The 24,269-nt window shown below is 41.6% G+C and overlaps 1 protein-coding gene across 1 annotated transcript in view; it reads left to right on the plus strand.

Annotated features, from left to right (window-relative positions):
* The window catches only part of LOC126236990 (circadian clock-controlled protein daywake-like), a 65,522-nt gene extending 41,557 nt beyond the window's left edge, over positions 1-23,965 (plus strand). Inside the window, exon 6 of the mRNA XM_049946715.1 lies at positions 21,631-23,965. Within this exon, the coding sequence (XP_049802672.1) occupies positions 21,631-21,800 (170 nt within the window). The 3' untranslated portion in view covers positions 21,801-23,965. The remainder of the gene's footprint in view (positions 1-21,630) is intronic.
* The last annotated feature ends 304 nt before the right edge of the window (positions 23,966-24,269 follow it).

A 24,269-nucleotide genomic window follows, 5' to 3' on the forward strand; every position in this document is an offset into this window, starting at 1 on the left:
GAAACCCATGTCACACTCCGTAGGTCTATCAACACCCAAAACTGCAGAATTTGGGCTACCGAAGACCCTATATATGTCGTTGGAAACCCACTACATGTCGAGAAAGTCATGACATGGCCTGGATCTACGTCATCAATCGTGATCGGACCCGTATTTCTTCAAGGAAATGCAGGGTGCTGCTTTTCATACTGTCAGCGTGACGGGCGCGAGGTACGCCGATATTGGGAGTATGGCGATATGTTATAGGGTCACATCATCCCTAGCTTGGCTGATAAGCACCTGCTGGAAGGTACGATTTTTAATGATGGTGCTCCACCACATATTGTGAAAGATCTCTTACGCACATCGTTTGGTGAGGATCGCGTGCTGAGCCGTCACTTCCGTCATTGTTGGTCTCCCATGTCCCCAGCCTCAGTCCGTGTGATTACTGGTTGTAGGGTGACCTGAACCTAAGATCAAATAAGGCATCAGGGATAGATAACATTCCATCAGAATTTCATTGGGGAAACTGGCAACGAAACGACTATACACGTTGGTGGAAAACTGTGGGACCAAACTCCTAAGGTCATCGGTCCCTAGGCTTACACACTACTTAATCTAACGAAAACTAACTTACGCTAAGGACAACACAAACACACATGCGCAAGGGAGGACTCGAACCTCCGACGGAGAGAGCTGCGCGAAATGTGGCAAGGCGCCCTAGGCCGCACGGCTACCCCGCGCGGCTGATGTTGGTGTGTAGAATGTATGAGTCTGGTGAGATATCGTCTGACTTTGGAAAAAAATATCATCCACTCAATTCCGAAGACTACAAGAGCTGACAAGTGCGAGAACTATCGCACAATCAGCTTAACAGCTCATGCGTCTGAGTTACTTACAAGAACAATATACAGAAGAATGGAAGACAAAACTGAGGATATGTTAGACAACGATCGGTTTGGGTTTAGGAAAGGCAAAGGCATCAGAGAGGCAATTCTGACGTTGCGATTGATAATGGAAGCAAGAGTAAACCCACGTTCATAGGATTTGTCGATCTGGAAAAGCGATCGACAATGTAATCTGGAGCAAGATGTTCAAAATTCTGAGGAAAATAGAGGTAAGCTATAGGGAGAGACGGGTAATATACAACTTGTACAAGAGGCGAGAGGGAGTAATAAGAGTGGACGACCAAGAACGAAGTGGTTGGATTGAAAAGGTGTAAGACAGGGATGTAGTCTTTCACCACTACTGTACAACCCGTATATGGAAGAAGCAATGATGGAAATAAAAGAAAGGTCCAGGAGTGGAATTAAAATTGAAGGTGAAAGGATATCAGTGATACGATTCGCTCATGACATTGCTATCCTGAGTGAAGGTGAAGAAAAATTACAGGATCTGCTGAATGGAATGGAATGGAAAGGCTAATGACTACGGATTGAAGGCAATGAGAAGTGGCAGAAATGAGGTCTGCTGCAAACTTAACGTCAGGACTGATGGTGGCGAAGTAGATGAAGTTAAGGAATTCTACTACCTGGGCAGCAAAGTAACCAACGATGGACACTCTCATTCGGGAGGACGACGTTCAATCCCGCGTCCGGCCCTCCTGATTTAGGTTTTCCGTGATTTTCCTAAATCGCTCCAGACAAATCCCGGGATGGTTCCTTTGAAAGGGCACGGCCGACTTCCTGCCCCGTCCTTCCATAATCCGATGAGACCGATGATCTTGCTGTCTGGTCTCCTCCCCCAAACAACTCAACCCAACCCCAACGACGGACGGAGCAAGAAGGACATCAAAAGCAGACTAGAACTGGCAAAAAGGGCATTCCTGGCCAAAAGAAATCTACTAGTATCAAATATAGGCCTTAAATTGAGGAAGAAATTTCTAAGAATGTACGTTTGGAGCACAGCATCGTATGGTTGTGAAACATGCACTGTGGAAAAACCGGAACAGAAAGAGAATCGAATCGTCTGAGATGTGGTGCTACAGAAGAATGCTGAGAGTTAAGTGGACTGACAAAATAAGGAATGAGAAGGTTCTGCGCAAAATCGGAGGGGAAAGGAGGAGGGACACGGTGATAGCACATTTGTTAAGACATCAGGGAATGATTTCCATGGTACTAGAGGGAGCTGTACAAAGCAAAAACTGTAGAGAAAGACAGAGACTGGGTACATCCAGCAAATAATTGAGGACGTAGGTTGCAAGTGCTACTCTGAGATGAAGAGGTCGGCACAGGAGAGGAATTCGTCTTTTGGACATTTTGTGCACTTTCTTTGGTTTTACTAAAAAAACCTGTCACTTTAAGGATGTGTTTCAATGCTTACCTCACTACGTCAGTCCGTCAAGTATTGAATTTTCAAATTTTAATGACTTTTGGCTCACCCCAAGCGTTGGAGAAGTTACACAGAGCCGATGATATGCACAGGATAGGCCAGCGTGGAGAGTTGTATCAAACCAGTCTTCGACCTGAAGACCGACACAAAGACGCACGTAAGATTAGTTAAAGTGTCTTATAAATAGCACACTATATGTAACAACTTTAGCATTAGTTGATGAAATGCTTTAGCGTGAACAAGTAACTGTATTTTAATTTCAATTAGCATTGAAATTGTGTCCATAGTGTTTTAAATGGATTGTGCAACGAAAAGAGAAGAAATATTGTTTGGCAAATGGAGCTCATCGATTCTCAGTGAAATATAATTTTCTTCAGTATAGATAAATTACGTTCATGTTGTCTTTAAAACAACGTAAAATTATGAACGTCATTGTCGACATTGAGTGCATTGGAGGTAGTTGTTTTTGGCGATTTGGTAAAATGATAAGAAAAGTTGGAGGCGATAGTGGTAAAAGAAATGTTGTACTGAAGTAAAGAACATGCAACAAATTTCATCGTTTTAGAAAGGCTGAATTGTGTGAAGAGTGTGATGTAGGATTGATGTAGCAACGAAGTTTATGACATGTGGCTAGTTATTACACTAACAAATTATGACAAACATTGCAGTCGTCTGTTGGTATAGTTTAGTACCTCTGAAGAAAGAAAGGGAAGGGTGCCGTTCTTGATATGAGGAAGAGCTGATGTTGGGTAGGCTAAGAGAGATGTCAGTAGGGATAGGATGGGTATTAGGTGGATGTAGTGGACTGTCCGCTATTTGTTGAACTGCACGTACTACCATTTGGGCTCGAGCCCACACTGCTTTCTTACGTCAAGTATTTCGACTAAACACCATTCACTAATTTTACGAGGTGTCATAATTTTATGAGAGGAAAACTCACATACACAGGTAGCCAACCTTCTTCATTAAAGTTGGTTCTGTCGCATGAGAGTGTGTCTATTGTTTTCAGCTAGTAAATATTGTTGTTTTCTCCGCACACGATCGTAATAAAATTGGGACTAACGGTTGATTAGACGTTACTTCCACTGAATTATTATCCGATCAGTGTGCTATATACACAATCTACCTTCACGATGAAAATCATCTCACATAACATGTGAAACTAGTCTTCAGTTTCAAGTGGAGTGATTTGAGAAAGACCAACAAATGAAGGCAACATTCAAAAGAAACTGTTTTACAGATTATAGTGGAGTGGTTCAAGAAAGATGCAACAAATGTAGACAATGGAATGTTCTTTTTTACAAGTGAACAACGGTTCGAGTATCTGAACTTTGCGAACATTTCATGGTTGATATTCGTGTCCTCTATAACGATAGATGTGTTTAATCTACGTTCACGTGCGGTCAGAGAAAGAATATAATACAATGTTATTTAGCTCAATAATCGGTAATGTACAGTACGATACAAGAAATTTAACATTCTAGTACAGTTTCCACTTCTACAACGTAAGCAAAATAAAAATGGCGCTGAGAATATTTCATGCACCTTACGACAGGCAACCAAACTTATATCATCTGCACTGGGATGGATGATGTAAGTCGGCCGGAGTGGCCGAGCCGTTCTAGGCGCTACAGTCTGGAACCGCGCGACCGCTACGGTCGCAGGTTCGAATCTTGCCTCGGGCATGGATGTGTGTGATGTCCTTAGGTTAGTTAGGTCCAAGTAGTTCTAAGTTCTAGGGGACTGATGACCTCAGAAGTTAAGTCCCATAATGCTCAGAGCCGTTTGAACCGTTTTTGATGATGTAATTTGTGCAGGTGACATAACTTTGGTTGCCTGTCTTGAGGTACACAAAAAATTCTCAGAGTCAGTTTTATTTTGCTCACTCTCGTATATTTACGTCACCCAATTTCCAGTACTACAAAGAGAGCCGTTGATGTTTTGCTCTAATCATCTTAACTTGTGCTTCAAGTAATCTGATGTACACTTTGTCTCACAGTCCAGTAATATACATAAGTATTCATAAACACCGTAAATCAATGTTTTATTTGTTTGCTTATGGGTACTACTGTCTGATGTTACTGTTTAATATCAATTATGTGTTAATTCAATAAACGAGGCAGACTGTTGTTGTCCTAATCTCTCTAAGACGCATTCTTCAAACTTGTTCTATTTTATTTCTTCACTACCAGCAAACCTACTGACAGGCAGTTTCCGCTGTTGCTCCCTTTCGAAATTATATGTGCCTGTGCATCATCGTCGTAAATATTGTAGGACACTCGGAATTGTTTACTGTCACTCTGCAGCGCGGTGTGAGCTAATTCTGAGAATACCTGACGGATAAAACTGTGTGCCGGACAGGAACTCGAACCTGGAATGAATGCTGCACGTTGTACACGTCTTCACATTACGTCGTAGCCGTATTTTCACCATTTGGAAGAATATATGTTAAGAGTATATTGAATAATTTGCAATTTAGTGAAAGCGAGTTTCATTGTCACGTACGAAAATTACTTTTTGTCTGCTAACTGGAATTCCACCTCTTAATCTTACTTCCGAATCCGACATTAATCTAGAGAACGGAAAGTTCTGGAACGTGCACGGCAAATGCTTAAATATATTTTTCTTAGAATATCAGGAATGTGTTACAGTCACTGCATACCACTTATATCACTCAGTGTCTCACCAGTCGCTAATCTGGGTGAGAAAGGATTGTTAAAATTGAAAATGACAAATTGCAAAATAATAGAGTACAAAGAGCAATGCAAAATATAGATGGATTTCTTGCGACCATAAGAGTGGTGTAGATGACGTAGTGCCAGTGAACAACGCGGAAAGATCAAGGCTGGCACTCCTAACTGACTCCCACAGCTCAGTCATAAAATTAACGTGTCTCAAGGTGCAAACAATTATCAAGTAATGCCTCCGGGAAAAACCGTTGCGTAAGTCAACAACTGAATTCATTGCGCACAGTGCAACACATTCTAAAGGCTCCTGTCCCTACGTTGATGACAGTGCCACTAAAGCAGAGTTGTAAAACACGGTTTTCCAAAACTCCTTGACCAAAGGAGAAGATGTAAATATTCCTTAATTCCAATCAAGAACAACTTCCAAGATGAGAAACGTGGAAGTAGATATCCTCGGTATAGCAAAGCAGCTTAAATCACTTAATAAAGGCAAGGCCTACGATCCAGATTGTATACCAGTCAGGTTCTTTTGAGAGAATGCTGATACAATAGCTCGATATTTAGCAATTATATACAACCGCTCGCTATCAGAAAGATCCGTACCTAAAAACTGGAAAATTGTTCAAGACACGTCACTACTCAAAAAGGGAAGTAGGAGTAACCCGCTGAATTACAGTCCCATATCACTAACGTCGATTTGCAGTAGGTTTTGGAACATATACTGTGTTCGAACATTATCAATTGCCTCGAAGAAAATGATTTATTGACACGTAGTCAACACGGATTCAGAAAATATCGTTCGCGTGAAACATAACTAACTCTTTATACTCATGAAGTAATGAGTACTATCGATAGGTATGTCAAATTAAATCCATATTTTTAGGTTTCCAGAAGGCTTTCGATGCTGTTCCTCACAAGCGTCTTCTAACCAAACTGCGTGCTGTGGAATATCGCCTAAGTTGTGGACTGGATTCGTAATGTCCTATCAGAAAGGTCACAGTTCGTAGTAATAGATGGAAAATCATCGAGTAAAACAGATGTAATATCCGGCGTTCCCCAAGAGAGTGTTCTAGGTTCTCTATTGTTCCTTATCAACACAAATCAAAAAAAGTTTTGCATCACCTCGGTTCCGAGAGTTCCGGAACCTGTACAGAAAACTGGAATACATAGCAACATAAACATCATTTCCGCCCATTTTATTGCTCATGAAAACCACACATTGCATGTTGTACCACCATACAGATCGACCTTCACAGGTGATGGACCAGATTTCTGTACACACCGGTACCTCTAATACCCAGTAGCATGTCCTCTTGCACTGATGCATACCTGTATTCGTCGTGGCATACTATCCACGAGTTCATCATGGCACTGTTGGTCCAGATTGTCCCACTCCTCAACGGCAATTAGACGTACATCCCTCAGAGTGTCTGGTGGGTCACATCGTCCATAAACAGCCCTTTTCAATCTGTCCCAGGCATGTTCGATCGTGTTCATGTCTGGAGAACATACTGACCACTCTAGTCGAGCGATGACGTTATCCTGAAGGAAGTCATTCACAAGATGTGCACGATGGGGGCGCGAATTGTCGTCCATAAAGACGAATGCATCGCCAATAAGCTGCTATTATGGTTGCACTATCGGTCGGAGGATGGCATTCACGTATCGTTCAGCCATTACGGCGCCTTCCATATCCACCACGCGTACGTCGGTCCCACTTAATGTAACCCCAAAACAGCAGGGAACCTCCACCTTGCTGCACTCACTGGACAGTGTGCACCAGGCGAACAGCCTGACTGGGTTGCCTCAAAACACGTCTCCGACGATTGTCTGGTTGAAGGCATATGCGACACTCATCGGTGAAGAGAACGTGATGCCAAACCTGAGCGGTCCATTCGGCATGTTGTTGGGCCCATCGGTACCGCGCTGCATGGTGTCGTGGTTTCAAAGATGGATCTCGCCATGAACGTCGAGAGTGAAGTTGCGTGCCATGCAGCCTATTGCGCGCAATTTGAGTCGTTAATACGACTTCCTGTGGCTGCACGAAAATCATTATTCAACCTGGTGGCGTTGCTGTCAGGTTTCCTCCGAGCCATAATCCGTAGGTAGCGTTCATCCACTGCAGTAGCAGCCCTTGGGCGGCCTGAGCGAGGCATGTCATCGACAGTTCCTGTCTCTCCTCCATGTCCGAGCAACATCCCCTTGGTTCACTCCGAGACGCCCCTCGTTAAGAGCCCTTCCTGGCACAAAGGAATAATGCGGACGCGATCGAACCGTGGTACTGACCGTCTGGGCATGGTTGAACTACAGACAACACTAGCCATGTACCTCCTTCCTTGCCGGCAGCTGTGGCCGAGCGGTTCTAGGCGCTTCAGTCCGGAACCGCGCTGCTGCTACGGTCGCAGGCTCGAATCCTGCCTCGGGCATGGATGTGTGTGATGTCCTTATGTTAGTTAGGTTTAAGTAGTTCTAAGTCTAGGGGACTGATGACCCCAGATGTTAAGCCCCGTAGTGCTTAGAGCCATTTGAACCATTTGAACCTCTTTCCTGGTGGAATGATTGGAACTGATCGGCTGTCGGACCCCTCCGTCTAATAGGTACTGCTCATGCATGGTTGTTTACATCTTTGGGCGGGTTTAGTGACATCTCTGAACAGTCAAACAGACTGTGTCTGTGATACAATATTCACAGGGAACGTCTGTTTTCAGGAGTTCTGGGGACCGGGGTGATTCAAAACTTTTTTTTGATGTGTGTTTATTAACGACATGGGAGACAGTCTGAGTAGCCCTCTTAGATTCTTTGCAGATGATGCTGTCTTTTACTGTCTTGTAAATTCATCAGATGACCAAAACGAAGTGCAAAATGATTTAGAAAAAGATATCTGTATGGTGCGAAAAGTGGCAGAAGGCCTTGAATTTTAAAAAATGTGAAGTTATTCACATGGGCACCAAAAGAAAATTGCTAAATTTTGATTACGCGATAAGTCACACAAATATGAAGGCTGTAAATTCAAATAAATACTTTGGGATTACAACTACAAATGACTTAAATTGGAACGATCACATAGTTGTGGATAGAGGAAACCAAAGACCACGATTCATTGGCAGCACTCTTAGGAGGTGCAACAAGTGTACTAAGGAGCCTGCTTACACCATGCTTGTCCACCCTATCCTGGAGTATTGCTGTGCGGTGTGGGATCCGCATCGGAAGGGTCTGACGGATGACATCGAAAAAGTTCAAAGAAGGTCAGCTCGTTTCGTATTATCGCGAAATAGGAGAGATAGTGCAACAGACACGATACGTGAATTGGAGTAGCAGTCATTAAAACAAAGAAGTTTTTCGCTGCGAGGGGATCTTGTCATGAAATTTCAATCACCAGTTTTCTCCTCCGATTGCGAAAACGTTCTGTTGACACTCGTCTACATAGGTAGCAATGATCATCACGATAAAATAAGAGAAATCAGGGTCGCCATTCGAGAGTGGACAGTTGAAGGTCGTTCATTGAACCCTCTGCCAGGCACTTCATTGTAAATAGCGGGTAATCACGCAGACGTAGACGTAGACGATTAACATGTGTGTGAGACGAACATAGGTCGATAGTATTCTGAAGTTATTATTTTATCAATGATGGTTCGAGGACAATGCAGCTGGTTTCGTAAATATCACTGAAGAAAAAGCTGCAACAATCCACAGTTTTTGAACGAATGGTTTCGGGTCCATACAGAATGCTCCATTTCAATGATAAAGTCCCCGATGCTGTAATGTGTAAAGGAACATTCTTCCCCAAGAAAAAACTGAAATTTGTGAAAGAAATACTCACTGACATCTGACGATGGGCTGAGGGCCGAAATTAATAACAAATCATTCATTCAACAAGCGTGGCTAGTTGCAGGTTTATCTTCACCGATACTCTGAAGTGTAAATAGATAAGGGTAAAACAATTCTTCTGGCTTATACGAAAAGTAAGCGTAGTATGAGGCAATAGCTATTATCCGTATGAGGTGAAATAGAAACATAATTTCTTACGGCAATTATAAAATGTGCATTACCTGACGTAATGTACAAAACTTAAACTGGTAAAAGTACCATTTCAGAATTCGTTCTTCTCCAGAATACTCACTTAGTGTAACAGTTGTACTTACAACAAACGTAAAGACCACGTGGTGGTGGGTTTACCTCTGTACTTAGAAAACAAAATTATCGCGTGGTATCTATAATAAGTGCTGTTAATCACGGATTTCCGCGAGTCTTGAGTATGTTGTAGAGGGACTTGTTCTGACCTCCTGGCTGGCGCTTGTCTAGATACGGCCACTAGTGCCCGAGAAAATCGCTGTTGAAGTTGTATGCCTACCTCCAATAGCCGTAACTCTTGTCATGTTTCGACCGAACATAGCACAGCGGCTAAGATTTACGCCTACTAAGCTGGCGGTACGAGTTCAAATTCTTTTCAGTTTCGTAGTAAAGAGTATCATTAAATAGTGTATGTCATAGAAAGTTATTCAACAATAGTTATTTCCGTAGTAGTACCAGCATTAATAAATCAATCATTGCAGCAAATTTTCTTCAAATGTGTATTCCGTTGGTTACACAATAGATTACAGAATCGTCTTACCTGCTACCGCTTGCATCGCTTTCTATCCTAAAACCAAATTCCCGATGGTATTTGTCGTAGAAGCAACGAAAACCAAATTCGTAGATTATCACCACATTTAACGGTAGCTATTGCTTTGAAGGCATACGGATTTTTCCGAACCGATCCCGGAATACAAAGTACGTTTACATTCAAAATCATTGGTGTTTCTTCAATCAATTTTGATGTCAACTACTCGTATTAATTTATTCCTGTAAAATAAAATGAACTATATTGATGCAAAATTAAAGAATGTGCTTTTGTGGAATCTTCCGTCGAAGCGACTTCCATATTAGCCTTTAACAAGTCGTGAACAATTTGAATGTTCTCGAGAAAATTTTTACCTACCTGTAAAAATAAATATCACAGGGTTGATGACCTGGAGTACGTTTTGTTCGGATAATTTTTACGGTGCAGGAGGATGCTCTTCTTTCAGCTACAAAATTCTGATCGTAAAGTGTCTGATCAGTCTGCCCTTCCAACGAATTAGTAATGTAAATTAAAGTAGAAAGGCAGGACTCGAACCGGTACCGCCAGCGTCATAGCCGTTGGACGATCATAACTGACGGAACGAATATGTGAGGTACGCGTAAAACTTTGTTAATTTTTCAAATTTTTCTTGGCACTGGGGGCCATCGCGTGAAAAGCCGTTAGCCAGGTACTCGGGACAGATCTCTCTACAATATACCTACGCCTCATCGAAATCCGTGATTAACAAGTCTAATGGTCCAAAGTGAACCTTTTATCCTTTATATCCTCTCCGAAGTACTGTGGGGTTTCGCTACTTGGAAGTGTTTGAACCAAAACTGCATTATTCAGACCACGATGTTATAAAATGGCTCAGCTACAGACAACGTAGGTAATATCATGTATGAAATACGGTGCTAATATTTTTTTGAAGTATCTGAACTAATTGGTGGAATAAGTTTAATTTATAATACATTCCATAAGTGATAATCTGAAATAGACCACGAAGAAGCTATGAAAATTGGTCACAAATTAAGATTCATTCTGGTATCGACGGAAAATGCAAAATTGTAAACTTTGGCGGCCAGTGGCTGAATGTGTAATGCTGCAGCGCAATTCCACCACGCAGCTGGCAAGCAGGGACATACCGATGCCACAGAACAAATTCTTTGCGAAATTTGTTCCGTGTACTCACTTGAAAAGTAACTATGGCTCGCAACAGGCGCTTGAACAGTAAAAGTAGATGTCAGCATTTGAGAGAGGAAGTGGAGTTGGGCTCAAAGAAGCCGGAGGAAATAATCGGCAGATCGTTCGACATTTGAATGGGATCGATGCCAATATTCGACTATGTTGGCAGAAACGGGTGAACCATGGCCGAACACAGCTTCAAGAACGAAGCAGTCGACCTAGAGAGAGGGCAGAACTCAAGGGCCCAGCAATCGTCAGAGACGCGCACAGAGCTACAAATACATCATTATCATCGATCCGACGGGCAACTGGTGCTTTAGTTACCAAGAGCATCATTAACAGGCGGCTCACAGGAAGGCGATTGAACTCATGGAGCACCTTGCACTGACTACCGTTGACCTCCGTCCACCAACAAGCCCGTCTGCAGTGGCGTCGAGCATATTCGGCCTGAAAACTCTTTGACTGGAGTAAAATTGTCTTCACTGATGAGTCCTGTTCGAACTGAGCCCCGACGACCAGTGAAAAGGTGCAGACGCCCCGGACAGCGTTGGCATACCAGACTGACTGCAGCCCACCATACGGCAAGAGAACCAGGGATTTTCATGGGGAGGGGTGGGGGGGAACACCTTAGGTTGTCATCTGCGGCACCCTTACACTACAGCCTTACGCCCCCTGTTGTTGCACTTCAAGGCAAGCTTGCCATCCTGGACTTACATTTCAGCAAGTTAAAGCCCGCCCGTGCACGGCGGAAGTTTCTACTGCTTGTATTCGTGCTTGCCAAACCCTCTTCTTGATCGACGAGGTCGCCGGATTTCTCCTCAGTTGACAACGTTTGGAACATTATGGGCAGGACTCTCCAACAAACTCGGGATTTTGACGGTCTAACGTGCAAGTTGGACAGAATTTAGCACGATAGCACTCAGAAGAACATCCAATAACTCTATCAATCAATGGTAAGCCGTTTAACTGCTTGCGTAAGGGCAGGAGGTAGACCAGCGCGTTACTGACTTGCTCAATTTGTGAAGCTCTTTCTCTTGAATGGATCATCCAATTTTTCTGAAATTGTAATAATTTGTTTGTCTGTACTCTTACATCACATTACATCACATCTACCGATGTCCGTCCCATTCAGATAATTCCTGCCTGGTGTGTCTTCTCTCTCTCTCTCTCTCTCTCTCTCTGTTTCTTTCTTTTTGTTTGTTGTTGTGATTTTTGTACACCATTACAAATCTTTTGAATCTATACGCTGTGTATATGTGAAGTTTAAGAGCTTAGAATTTGAGTGGCTTAAATTATTTCGCATTGTTATTGGCTCAAAGATTGAAGTGTTTTTTATGTTTAAAAACCTGTAGCTCACTTGATCGCGTAAGACAAAGGCCCCAGATTCGAGATTTAAATGACACACAGTTTCAATCTGCAAGGAAGTTTCAAAAACATTGTTGTCGGTCCAAAGATGTAATTATTCATTATGTAAAAAGGAAGTATGTAGATCACTTGATGGAGTAAGGCTAAGGTACGAGGTTCGAGTCTCTGAGGGTACACAGTTTTAATCTGCAAGGAACTTTCATTATGAAACACTGTTAATACTTCCTTGATTAGGTTACACTTTTTATCCACATCTATACTCTACAGACTACTGTTACATGTAAGGATGATGACAGTTTTTATTTTTCTATTTTTCTAAGTGTGATTCGTATCCATTGGCAACTGGAGATTGAGAAGAGTGGCAACATATGAGCTGTCATTGGTCGAGTCTTTTATTTTCTTCGTGAAATTTATCTGTATCTGTGCTCTGCGACGTGCTTTGAACTGCAGAAGAGATAGTAATTTTCACTATTTCTTATTACAGTACACTCTAAAACTTCAGCTTGGTTAAGAGACGAGAACATATTTCCCGAACACCATGTTGGAAGGGTACAGAACAAGACAGAATTTAATAACAATGCATTTGACGCACAAAGTTTAGTTAAATAACGTTTAACATAAAAAATACAGTGCAAATTTTTTTCATTGCAACGAAACACAACCTTGTATGCGATGTGACTCCAATTACAGACGACCCCAGCTCTAAGAAAGAGTTGTGTGGCATTCTGGAAGAGTCCTTAGTGGCGCCTGGAGGGGCGCAGTTTTTCTGTGAGGTGGGGCAGTGGTGAGAACAGCGGTTCAAATCTCCTTCCGTCAATCCAGATATAATTTCTCCAGGCAGATACATGTCTCGTGTTGTTCCTCTGTAAAGGACACTGCCGATTTCCTTCACCGTCCTTTCGTAATCCGAGCCTGTGCTCCGTGTCTAATGACTGCACTGTCGACGGGATGTTAAACTCTAATCACCCCTCCTTCCTTTTCTCATCGCAACCTCGCATGACAGTCCAAGCAGTGGAGCAGTGGCCATCTATACAAGTTAGATATCCCCCAACACAGCACTTAGACAGGGCCAGGTCTTCTCACTACTGAAGCGGATATAAGCACCAACAGCAGCTCTGAGAAATTGCATGTGTAGTTCTATTATTTGATTTCCATCCCACTGGCCCTAACTCCTCCGGTCATTACTGTAGATGCGAAACACCATGTACTCATCCAAAGTGATGCCTGTCCATATCAGGAACTCAATACTGCTACACCGATCTCTTCCCACGATGTGCCTGTGGCTGATCTTTCCAGAAGAATGTGCAAAGCGAATGATTCAGATATCTAAAGCGGAATTCACCTGTGAAAATAGTACGATTTAAACGTTTCTCCACAAGAAATTGCCGTCGTCGGACCACACAGCGCCAGACAAGCCATGCAGGTGATCGCCGACTGATTTTGTTGCCTAGAAATTTTGGCTCCTTACACAGCTCTAAATTCTCCAGGCTACTGTCTCGTAATGCATCCTTGCATTTCGTCGAGACGTCAACTTCAGATCTCGGACCTGTTGTCGAGTGGTTACCCTTGGTCAACTATTACACTGGCCGTGTGTCTCGGATTCACTGTCAAAACCTTGAAATCATCTCTTGTGACACATTCAGTGCACCTGAGTGCACATCTTGACAGTCATTTTCGTTAAAAGTTCACTTTTCCACTTTCCTTTTTCTATTTTCCCGAATATGTTTAACTTTTAGATACTAGAGGGTTATGTTCCTCCACTCATAAACAGCCAAAGAGGGCTGGAAATATACCCATAATCTGTAATTAATCTTATTTGACCATAAGTAATCTCTGAGTTCCCCTACCCCCCATGAACCATGTCCCTTGCCGTTGGTGGAGAGGCTTACGTGCCTCATTGATACAGATAGCCAGCCATACCGTAGGTACAACCACAACGGAGGGGTATCTGTTGAGAGGCCAGACAAACGTGTGGTTCCTAAAGAGGGGCAGCAGCCTTTTCAGTAGTTGTAGGGGCGTCTGGATGATTGAATGATCTGGCCTTGTAACACTAACGATAACGGCCTTTCTGCGCTGATACTACGAACGGCTGAAAGCAAGGGGAAACTACAGCCGTAATTTTTCCCGAGGGTATGCAGCTTTACTGTATGGTTAAATGATGAAGAAATTCCCTTGGGTAAAATATTCCGGAGGTGAAAGAGTCCCCCATTCGGATCACCGAGCGGGAACTACTCAGGAGGACGTCGTTATCAGGAGAAAGGAAACTAGCCTTCTACGGATCGAAGCGTCGAATGTCAGATCCCTTAATCGGGCAGGTAGGTTACAAAATTTAAAAAGGGAAATGGGCAGGTTAAAGTTAGATATAGTGGGAATTAGTGAAGTTTCATGCCAGGAGGAAGAAGACTTCTGGTCAGGACCGAGCGAGGTGGCGCAGTGGCTAGCACACTGGACTCGCATTCGGGAGGACGACGATTCAATCACGCGCCCGGCCATCCTGATTTAGGTTTTCCGTGATTTCCCTAAATAGCTCCAGGCAATTGCCGGGGTGGTTCCTTTGAAAGGGCACGGCCGACTTCCTTCCCCGTCCTTCCCTTATCAGATGAGACCGATGACCTCGCTGTCTGGTCTCCTCCCCTAAAACAACCCAATCCTCAAATAGGGGAAATGTTCGAGTAGGTTTAATAATGAATAAAAAATAGGAGTGCGGGTAAGCTACTACCAACAGCATAGTGAACGCACTATTGTGGCCGAGATAGATACGAAGCCCACACCTACCACAGTAGTACAAGTTTATATGCCAATTAGCTCTGTAGATGACGAAGAGATTTCTAAAATATATGATGAGATAAAAGAAATTATTCAGATAGTGAAGGGAGACAAAAATTTAATAGTCGTGGGTGACTGGAATTCGATAGTAGGAAAAGGAAGAGAAGGAAACGTAGTAGGTGGATATGGAATGAGGGTAAGAAATACAGCCTGGTAGAATTTTGCTCAGACCATAAATTAATCATAGCTAACACTTGGTTCAAGAATCATAAAAGAAGGTTGTATACATGGAAGAAGCCTGGAGAGACTGATAGGTTTCAGATAGATTATTTAATGGTAAGACAGTGATTTGGGAACCAGGTTTTAAACTGTAAGACATTTCCAGGGGCAGATGTGGACTCTGACCACAATCTATTGGTTATGAACTGTAGATTAAAACTGAAGAAACTGCAAAAAGGTGGGAATTTAAGGAGATGGGACCTGGATAAACTGACTAAACCAGAGGTTGTACAGAGTTTCAGGTAGACCATAAGGGAACAATTGACAAGAATGGGGGAAAGAAATACAGTAGAAGAAGAATGAGTAGCTTTGAGGGATGAAGTAGTGAAGGCAGCAGAGGATGAAGTAGGTAAAAAACGAGGGCTAGTAGAAATCATTGGATGACAGAAGAAATATTGAATTTAATTGATGAAAGGAGAAAATATAAAAATGCATTAAATGAAGCAGGCAAAAAGGAATAAAAACGTCTCGAAAATGAGATCGAAAGGAAGTGCAAAATAGCTAAGCAGGGATGGCTAGAGGAGAAATGTAAGGATGTAAAGGCATATCTAACTGGGGGTAAGATAGATACTGCCTACAGGAAAATTAAAGAGACCTTTGGAGCAAACAGAACCACTTGTATGAATATCAAGAGCTCAGATGGATACCAAGTTCTAAGCAAAGAAAGGAAAGCAGAAAGGTGGAAGGAGTATATAGAGGATCCATACAAGGGTGATGTACTTGAGGACAATATTATGGAAATGGAAGAGGATGTAGATGAAGATGAAATGGGAGATATGATACTGCGTGAAGAGTTTGATAGAGCACTGAAAGACCTAAGTCGAAACAAGGCCCCGGGAGTAGACAACATTGCATTAGAACTACTGACAGCGTTGGTAGAGCCAGCCCTGACGAAACTCTACCATCCAGTGAGCGAGATGTATGAGACTGGCAAATACCCACAGACTTCAAGAAGAATATAATAATTCCAATCCCAAAGAAAGCTGGTGTTGACAGATCTGAAAATTACCGAACTATCAGTTTATTATTAAGTCAAGGCTGCAAAATAGTAACGCGAATTCTTTAGATACGAATGGAAAAACTGGTAGATGCCGACCTCGGGGAAGATCAGTTTGGATTCCGTAGAAATATCGGAACATGTGAGGCAATACTGACCCTACGACTTATCTTAGAAGATAGGTTAAGAAAAGGCAAACCTACGTTTCTAGCATTTGTAGACTTAGAGAAAGCTTTTGACAATGTTGACTGGAATACTCTCTTTCAAATTCTGAAGGTGGTAGGGGTAAAATACAGGGAGCGAAAGGCTATTTACAATTTGTACAGAAACCAGATGGCAGTTATAAGAGTCGAGGGGCATGAAAGGGAAGCAGTGGTTGAGAAGGGAGTGAGACAGGGTTGTAGCCTATCCCCGATGTAATTCAACCCGTATATTGAGCAAGCAGTAAAGGATACAAAAGAAAAATTCCGATTAGATATTAAAATCCATGGAGAAGAAATAAAAAATTTGCGGTTCGCCGATGACATTGTAATTCTGTCAGAGACAGCAAAGGACTTGGAAGAGCAGTTGAACGGAATGGACAGTGTCTTGAAAGGAGGATATAAGATGAACAACAACAAAAGCAAAAAGAGGATAATGGAATGCAGTCGAATTAATGCTAATGGAATTAGATTAGGAAATGAGCACTTAAAAGAGTAAATGAGTTTTGCTATTTGGGGAGCAAAATAACTGATGATGGTTGGAGTAGAGAGAATATAAAATGTAGACTGGCAAAGACAAGGAAAGTGTTTCTGAAGAAGAGAAATTTGGTAACATCGAGTACACTTTTAAGTGTCAGGAAGTCGTTCCTGAAAGTATTTTTATGGAGTGTAGCCATGTATGGAAGCGAAACATGGACGATAAATAGTTTGGACAAGAATATAATAGAAGCTTTCGAAATGTGGTGCTACAGAAGAATGCTGAACATTAGATGGGTGGATCACATAACTAATAAGGAGGTATTGAATAGAATTGAGGAGAAGAGGAATTTGTAGCACAACTTGAGTAGAACAAGGGATCGGTTGGTAGGACATGTTCTGAGGTATCAAGGGATCACCAATTTAGTATTGGAGGGCAGCGTGGAGGGTAAAAATCGTAGAGGGAGACCAAGTGATGAATACACTAAGCAGATTCAGAAGGATGTAGGTTGCAGTAGGTTCTGGGAGACGAAGAAGCTTGCAGATGATAGATTAGCATGAAGAGCTGCATCAAACCAGTCTCCAGACTGAAGACCACAACAACAACAACAACAACAACCATCTGAGTACTTGGCATTACCTGTGTATGTATTTATTCAATCTTCTGTTACTGCATCTCCTCCATCCCCCTCTCTATGTCCATCTTATCCTCTCCCTGTTTTTGTCGATCTGCCCCCTCTCCGTCCAACTCTCCTTCCCATCTCCATCTCCTCATCCCCTCTTCATCTGTCTATCTTCTCTCTCTCTCTCTCTCTCTCTCTCTCTCTCTCTCTCTCTCTCTCTCTCTCTACCTCCTTCAGCCCCCAATATCTGTCAATCTCCTCCTCAACCTGCCCTGTCCATTTGCTCCTCCCCTGCTCTCTGCCCTCCTCCAATTCCTCTGTCACTCTGCTGCTCCTCATCTCTCCGGCCATATCATCCTCCCTTCTCTTTCTCCAACTTCTCCTTCTCCCTTCCCCCTTCCATTTCCTTCTCCCCCTCCCTCTGTCCATATTCTCTTCACCCTCTCCCTGTCCATCTCCTGCTCCTCCTCACTTTGACCATCTTCTGCCGCGCCCCTCTCTCTGTCCCTCTTCTTCTGCCAATTCTCTCTATCTCCTGCTCCTCCTCTCTTTGAACATCTTCTGCCGCGCCCCTCTCTCTGTCCCTCTTCTTCTGCCCATTCTCCATGTCCGTCTCCTCGTCTTCCCTTTCTCTGTCCCTTTCTCCCTCACCCTCTCTGTCCATCGTGTCCTCCGACTAGCCATGTCTATTTTATCTTTCGTTTTCTCTGTCCATCCACCTCCTCTTCCGCTTCTCATTCCACCTAATCAACTCCACACCACTAAGAAATTGCTGTTTTTAACGTAATAGTATTTTTTCCATGCATTAAGAATATGCGTGCGAAGTTTGACTGAAGTCAAACCTGGGTTTTAAAAGGAGATTTTTACCCAACTTCTCGTCCATGTACGCACTTGCACATATGTTTCAGATGTATTTTACGTATTTCACTCATATTTGTAGACATATTTCACCCATATCTCTAGTGCCCTGCAGTTTCGTTCCACGCAGCACAATGTTTATCACATAATATCTCTTGAACTACGCATGGTACAATGACATAATTCTGCAGGTACATCCAGTGGTATGTTTGGATACTGTGTTCGTAATAGAGCCAGTAGTAAACGAATAATAAATTAAAACGTCGTGTATGACACGATTGTTTTCCAAGCATCTCAGTGTTTATGACGTTACATCTCCTCAACTATGTGCCGTACAATCACACATTTTTGCAGATGCACTGAATGCTACATGTGAATACCATCATACATTTTTGATGTTACATTCAATGCTATATGTGTATAACGTCTGTAAAGCGTGTTGTGAATAGAGTTAGTAGTAAAGAAGTAATGAATTCAACCTTCACGCTTGATGTGGTAGTTTTGCTTTTTGAACAGCGAAAACGTAGTAAACTTTTTTCCTTCCATGATTTTGTGCGTGTGTGGGGGGAGGGGGGAGCTGACAGCAAGAAAAAGTCTCTTAAAGTTTTGAAATTAAGTGTGAAGTTTGTTGTAAGTCACCGAGTAGTCTCATTCTCAAATACTCCATGAATTTGCTCGTCGAGAACTGCAATACTTTTTTGCTCCCAACCCCCATCCCTATGAGAGAAAAGATGTCCTAACCACCAGAGTAGTTCTTTCCAAACTGTAAGTTATTCGTATGTGTAACAAGTTTGTTTGAAATCGATCCAGTGGTTTAGGCGGAGAAGTAAAACATACGTACACACTTTTATAATACTGGATGATTATAATTAAACTGGCGGTGTTCCAATTGCTGCATTATGAGGTGTATACATCACAGGTCGTTGAAACATCGTACAGATGTTCATTAATCTGTATGCTACGGAGTATGCTGAAAAAAATAGTAGTTGGACTTTCTGCCACCAGATGAAAATATGGAGCTGAAGGCAATCAGAATGTGAAAAATTCCCTGTTTTTACGTCAGTATGCCATTTGTCACTTAGCGTCGCGTGTTGATTTCTTCTGTAAAGTGACTGTTTGTAAAGGATTATGAAGGTTGAAGTTTTCCATACGAAACGCAGTAGCTATTGAGAAGAAAGACCGTACACTGCTAATAAAGTTCTTTCATCAGAACAGCGGCCACAGGAGCTCTGCATTTCTGGAATATCGCCGACAGAAACAGCTAGAAGAGGCCCCATGTCAATAAATTGGCTAAAGAAGATGATCCAGAATTTGAAGAAATAGGTTCAAATGGTTCAAATGGCTCTGAGCAGTATGCGACTTAACTTCTGAGGTCATCAGTCGCCTAGAACTTAGAACTACTTAAACCTAACTAACCTAAGGACATCACACACATCCATGCCCGAGGCAGGATTCGAACCTGTGACCGTAGCGGTCGCTCGGTTCCAGCCTGTAGCGCCTAGAACCGCTCCGCCACTCCGGCCGGCTGAAGAAATAGGTGAATTAGGTACTGCAGCACGAAGAAGTAGATGGCCCATTCCCAGGGCAACTGTTAATGAAGTTTCTGTAGCTGTAGCCGACCCTGCAGCACATGCATCAAATTCTGCAGCCATTCTCGTGGTTTATCACGGGAATTGTCTCTCCGCTGGTCAATTGTTCAAAAGATTTTGTGACATATTTTGCACTGGTATCTCTACAAGATTCACAATGTACAGCAACTGAAGCCCCAAGCTAGATCACAACGCCGTGACTTTGCTGTTCGTTTTTTGGCAAGCATGGAAATAGATGACATGTGGCCAGCGAATATTAGTTGGAAAGACGGGGCACATTTTACGCTCAACGATGCCATGAATTCACAGAACTGCCGCGTATGGGGTTCTACTTCTCCACTTGATGTGCATGCAGCCTGTATCTGTGTGGTGTAGTTTCACAAGTTTCTTTATTCTCGGCTCGCTTTTCTACTAAGAGATGACGCCTCGCGGGCCTGTTACGTGTACAGTAACATCTCCACGTAATAAGGACCTCCTGATTCCAGCATTGCAAGAACGCAACTGAGTACACACGACTATTTTCGTGTAAGAAACCTTTGGTATCGACCGCATCATCTCTAGCAACTGCAAGATGCATTGCCTTTCGGATCTCTGACTTAGTCCACGTAACTTCTGAATGTGGGGAATGTGAAAGATCGGGTCTATCAGGGATTTATTAGGACTCTTCCTGTTCTGAAGCATATCGCTCCCGACGACGTATCGCTCCCATTACAACGGATATGCTGCGAGTGGCTGTCGACCATGATGTCGAAGGATGCAGGATGTTTGCAGGATGTTTGTGACCATGTCCTAATAAACGTGCCGAACCGCCATTTGGATCATGTATTTGATCGTTGCTCCCCTTTTCCTTACAGTGCCATATTTTCACTGGTGGTAGGAAGTGGAACTGTTATTTTTTCAGCATACTCCACGAGCGTACCGATTAATGAACGAACCTACTATGTCTTAGCCCTTCTGATATATACAGCCCACACTGAAGACTATGTACTTTTATACGGGAGTTGTCTTAGTCACTCACTAACAGCGAATTTCAGATTACCACACAGAAGTTTCGAAACACGGTAGACGCTGTCCTTTCGGATTTTTCCAGTGCGGGCCGTTGAATATTTCTCCAACATTGATACAAAGCTGAATACATCGTTTTTCATCCGTACTATCTTCCGCCCAACACATACTGTCTTCAAGTGCAGAAAGAAATCGCAGACGACTGTTCTAGAAGACTTCTAGTAAACAATTTGTTTTGTAGAATAATTACAGTTCCCCACTTCTGTAACGCGCAGGTGAACGGTACATGGTTTACACACCAACGACTTTGCTTGACTTAGTCACTGTCACCAACAACAATCATTGCGCTAACAATCATTGTCACCATGAATACGCCCAAGATATGATTCAAATTGACGTAGCGTGGGACGTGCGCCACGACTTATCAACATTTCTGCTTCTGCTTACTCTTGTTGCGCTAAACAAATACTTGTCAACGTGTGTCTACCGTGGGCTCTCTGCAACGTAGTACTCGTGTACATTACAACGATCTTCTTGTGATAACAATGGTCATAAACAAAATCTGTATAGGAATTAAGTAATTGGCACTGTACATGGACAGTAGTGGTTATCTATAATTCTCCTTTGCATCCTCTATCTCAGCTGCATGCAATTATGAAATGAACCTCTATTATATGTTTCTGTTTCAGAGGAGAGCACCAACAAATACCTGAATGACAACTGGGAGGTGGCATTCGACTCGCTGAAGCCAGTGCTCACAGAAACTGTTGAAGACTTGCTGACAAGTATTCTGGGTCGTTTGCTGGACAAGGTGCCAGTAGAGTACTTCGTTGGAGACATTTCAGCTGTTTCATCTTAATACTCAAATAGCGAGACAAGACCTGTATCGCTTAATCGGACCAACAACTACTAAAGGAAGACTTGCTTGTCATGGGAAATTATATCAAAAACATGAGCAAATTCGCACAAAATTTGAATATTTCTAAAAGGATTGAAGAAACGAGAAGTGTCTTAATAATTTGCACAAGAAAGTATCTGTATAGTGCATTCTATTCAACATAATTTCTCTACATCTATTAGACCCCCTTAAGTCTTTCTGTTAATATAACAGCATATAAAATGAGACACGATGCCACAAAGTAAGAAAGTAGACCAATGTCACAGGAAAATTTATAGAGCCTTAAAAAAATTATATACAGTCACAGCAATAATGACGCTAACAATCTGAAGCCTGTCTTCCTACGAAAAACTTTGCCATTATTGTACTGTAGCAAGTGACTTAGCAACCTAGTTCCTGAAACGAAATGGAAGCAAATAGAATCATTGTTACAATGACATGTGGATTATATAATTTATAATGTGCTTCTTTTCTTTTCTATATTCTTTTGAGTGTGTTTTTTTATTCTGTTACTGTTTTTAAACCTTTACAAATGTGAAGTCTAGATTAAATTTCATTAAAAAAATATTCAATTCTTCTATGACTTTGAGGTTGCATTTCCTACACAGTGCCAATAAAATAACTTGGATATAACACTGTCTCAAAGCTTTTCATTTATGAGGTAGAATATCTGCAGAATTTTTAGTTTGTGTAAGTTGTCCATATCATAATTCAACTCAGATAAAGACTGTTTAGAAGACAGCTGACAATTCCATCATTTTTTAACAAACATTATACATAAGACACCCTTTAGTACAACAGGTGTTCATCTACAGTGTGATTGAAGTTTCTCATATTGAGAAATTGAAAGGAGCAATCTATATTTACTAGAAAAAAAATTTTAATAGCTGAGATTGTTAAATTATTTTTCATTATTGATGACCAGTTTTGACTAGTGGAACTGTCATTTTTTGATCTTCCAAACATTTTTGGTTATAAATTGTATTGCATTATACATCTATCACACATGTCATGTAGTCACATTGTGTTGTCACTATGGTGGAGAAAATAAAGCATATTATACATAGTTTTGTCACAAGTAAAACCGTATATGGACGAAAAGTACCTTGTGCAAACGAGCAACCTCACATGTAGCACTCCACTGATGCTTGTTGGTTTTTCAAATGCAAGATGTATACCAAAAATTCACATTTGTACAAATTATTACATTTACATGACATGTTATATACATCATGGATACTCCTCAGTCGAAGTAATGGTGCAAATGCAAATTCTCCACAGTAATGGCTACTTGGCATAAGTGTTAAATACATGATGGAAAATGAAATATACCCAAAAAATTTTTAAGATCAGAAGATGACAGTTTTACCTGCCAAAATCGGTTCTCAAAAATAAAAATTAATTGATGCTATCTCAGCTAATAAAAGTTTTTCATAGTTAGATTTTTAAAATTATTTGTAGAAATGTGTATGTATGCAAAAAGGTTTGCCTCGCTTCCATGCACTAAGGGTAAAACAATAAAGTTATCATCACAGATTACAAAATAAAGTACAGATTACATAAACATTTTTTTCACTGTAAATCACTTTAAGATTCAAAACCTGTGATAGGCTACTCATATATATGGCATATAATTTTCAAAAATTAATACTTCATAATATATTTATATATGTAGTATTTATAATTTCAGCCGGCCGCGGTGGTCTAGCGGTTCTAGGCACTCAGTCCGGAACCGCGCGACTGCTACGGTCGCAGGTTCGAATCCTGCCTCGGGCATGGATCTGTGTGATGTCCTTAGGTTAGTTAGGTTTAAGTAGTTCTAAGTTCTAGGGGACTGATGACCACAGATGTTAAGTCCCATAGTGCTCAGAGCCATATATAATTTCAATTGTAATAGTTTCAGAACAATCCTATCAAATGTTTATTCACATAATTCAGTGTGAAATACCATGATAACATCTGTTTTTATATTTGAGACCTGATTCTTAGATGGTTAAACACTTTGCAGCATTTGTGTCATTTGCTATAGTCTATTGCATCCCCATACTTTCTAGTTACTGTTTGTGCTGCCAATATTTTCAGTTAATTTCATTTCCAAATTTGTACTGTAATAAAGTTTTAATTTTAAATATATGTTTTTATTTTTTGTTGTTAGTTTCCCATTTTACACACATATAATTCTTTTAGATTTGTAGCATATATATTCAGCTTCATTGTCATTTGAAACTGATTAAATTTACCTAAACTCACAAAAAACTGGTCACATTACAACTCATTTTGAAAGAGTACTACATGCCTTGAAGAAAACTACAGTACATTGTTTTCACATATTAAACGTAAGCTGTGTGAAATTGTTTATTTCAATGGAGGAATTTTCTTATTGACTTGTTTGCTCTATTTTGTTTTTCTCCAAGATGAAAGACATTGAAG

Source organism: Schistocerca nitens, chromosome 2, assembly GCF_023898315.1.
Source record: "Schistocerca nitens isolate TAMUIC-IGC-003100 chromosome 2, iqSchNite1.1, whole genome shotgun sequence".
NCBI lineage: Eukaryota > Metazoa > Arthropoda > Insecta > Orthoptera > Acrididae > Schistocerca > Schistocerca nitens.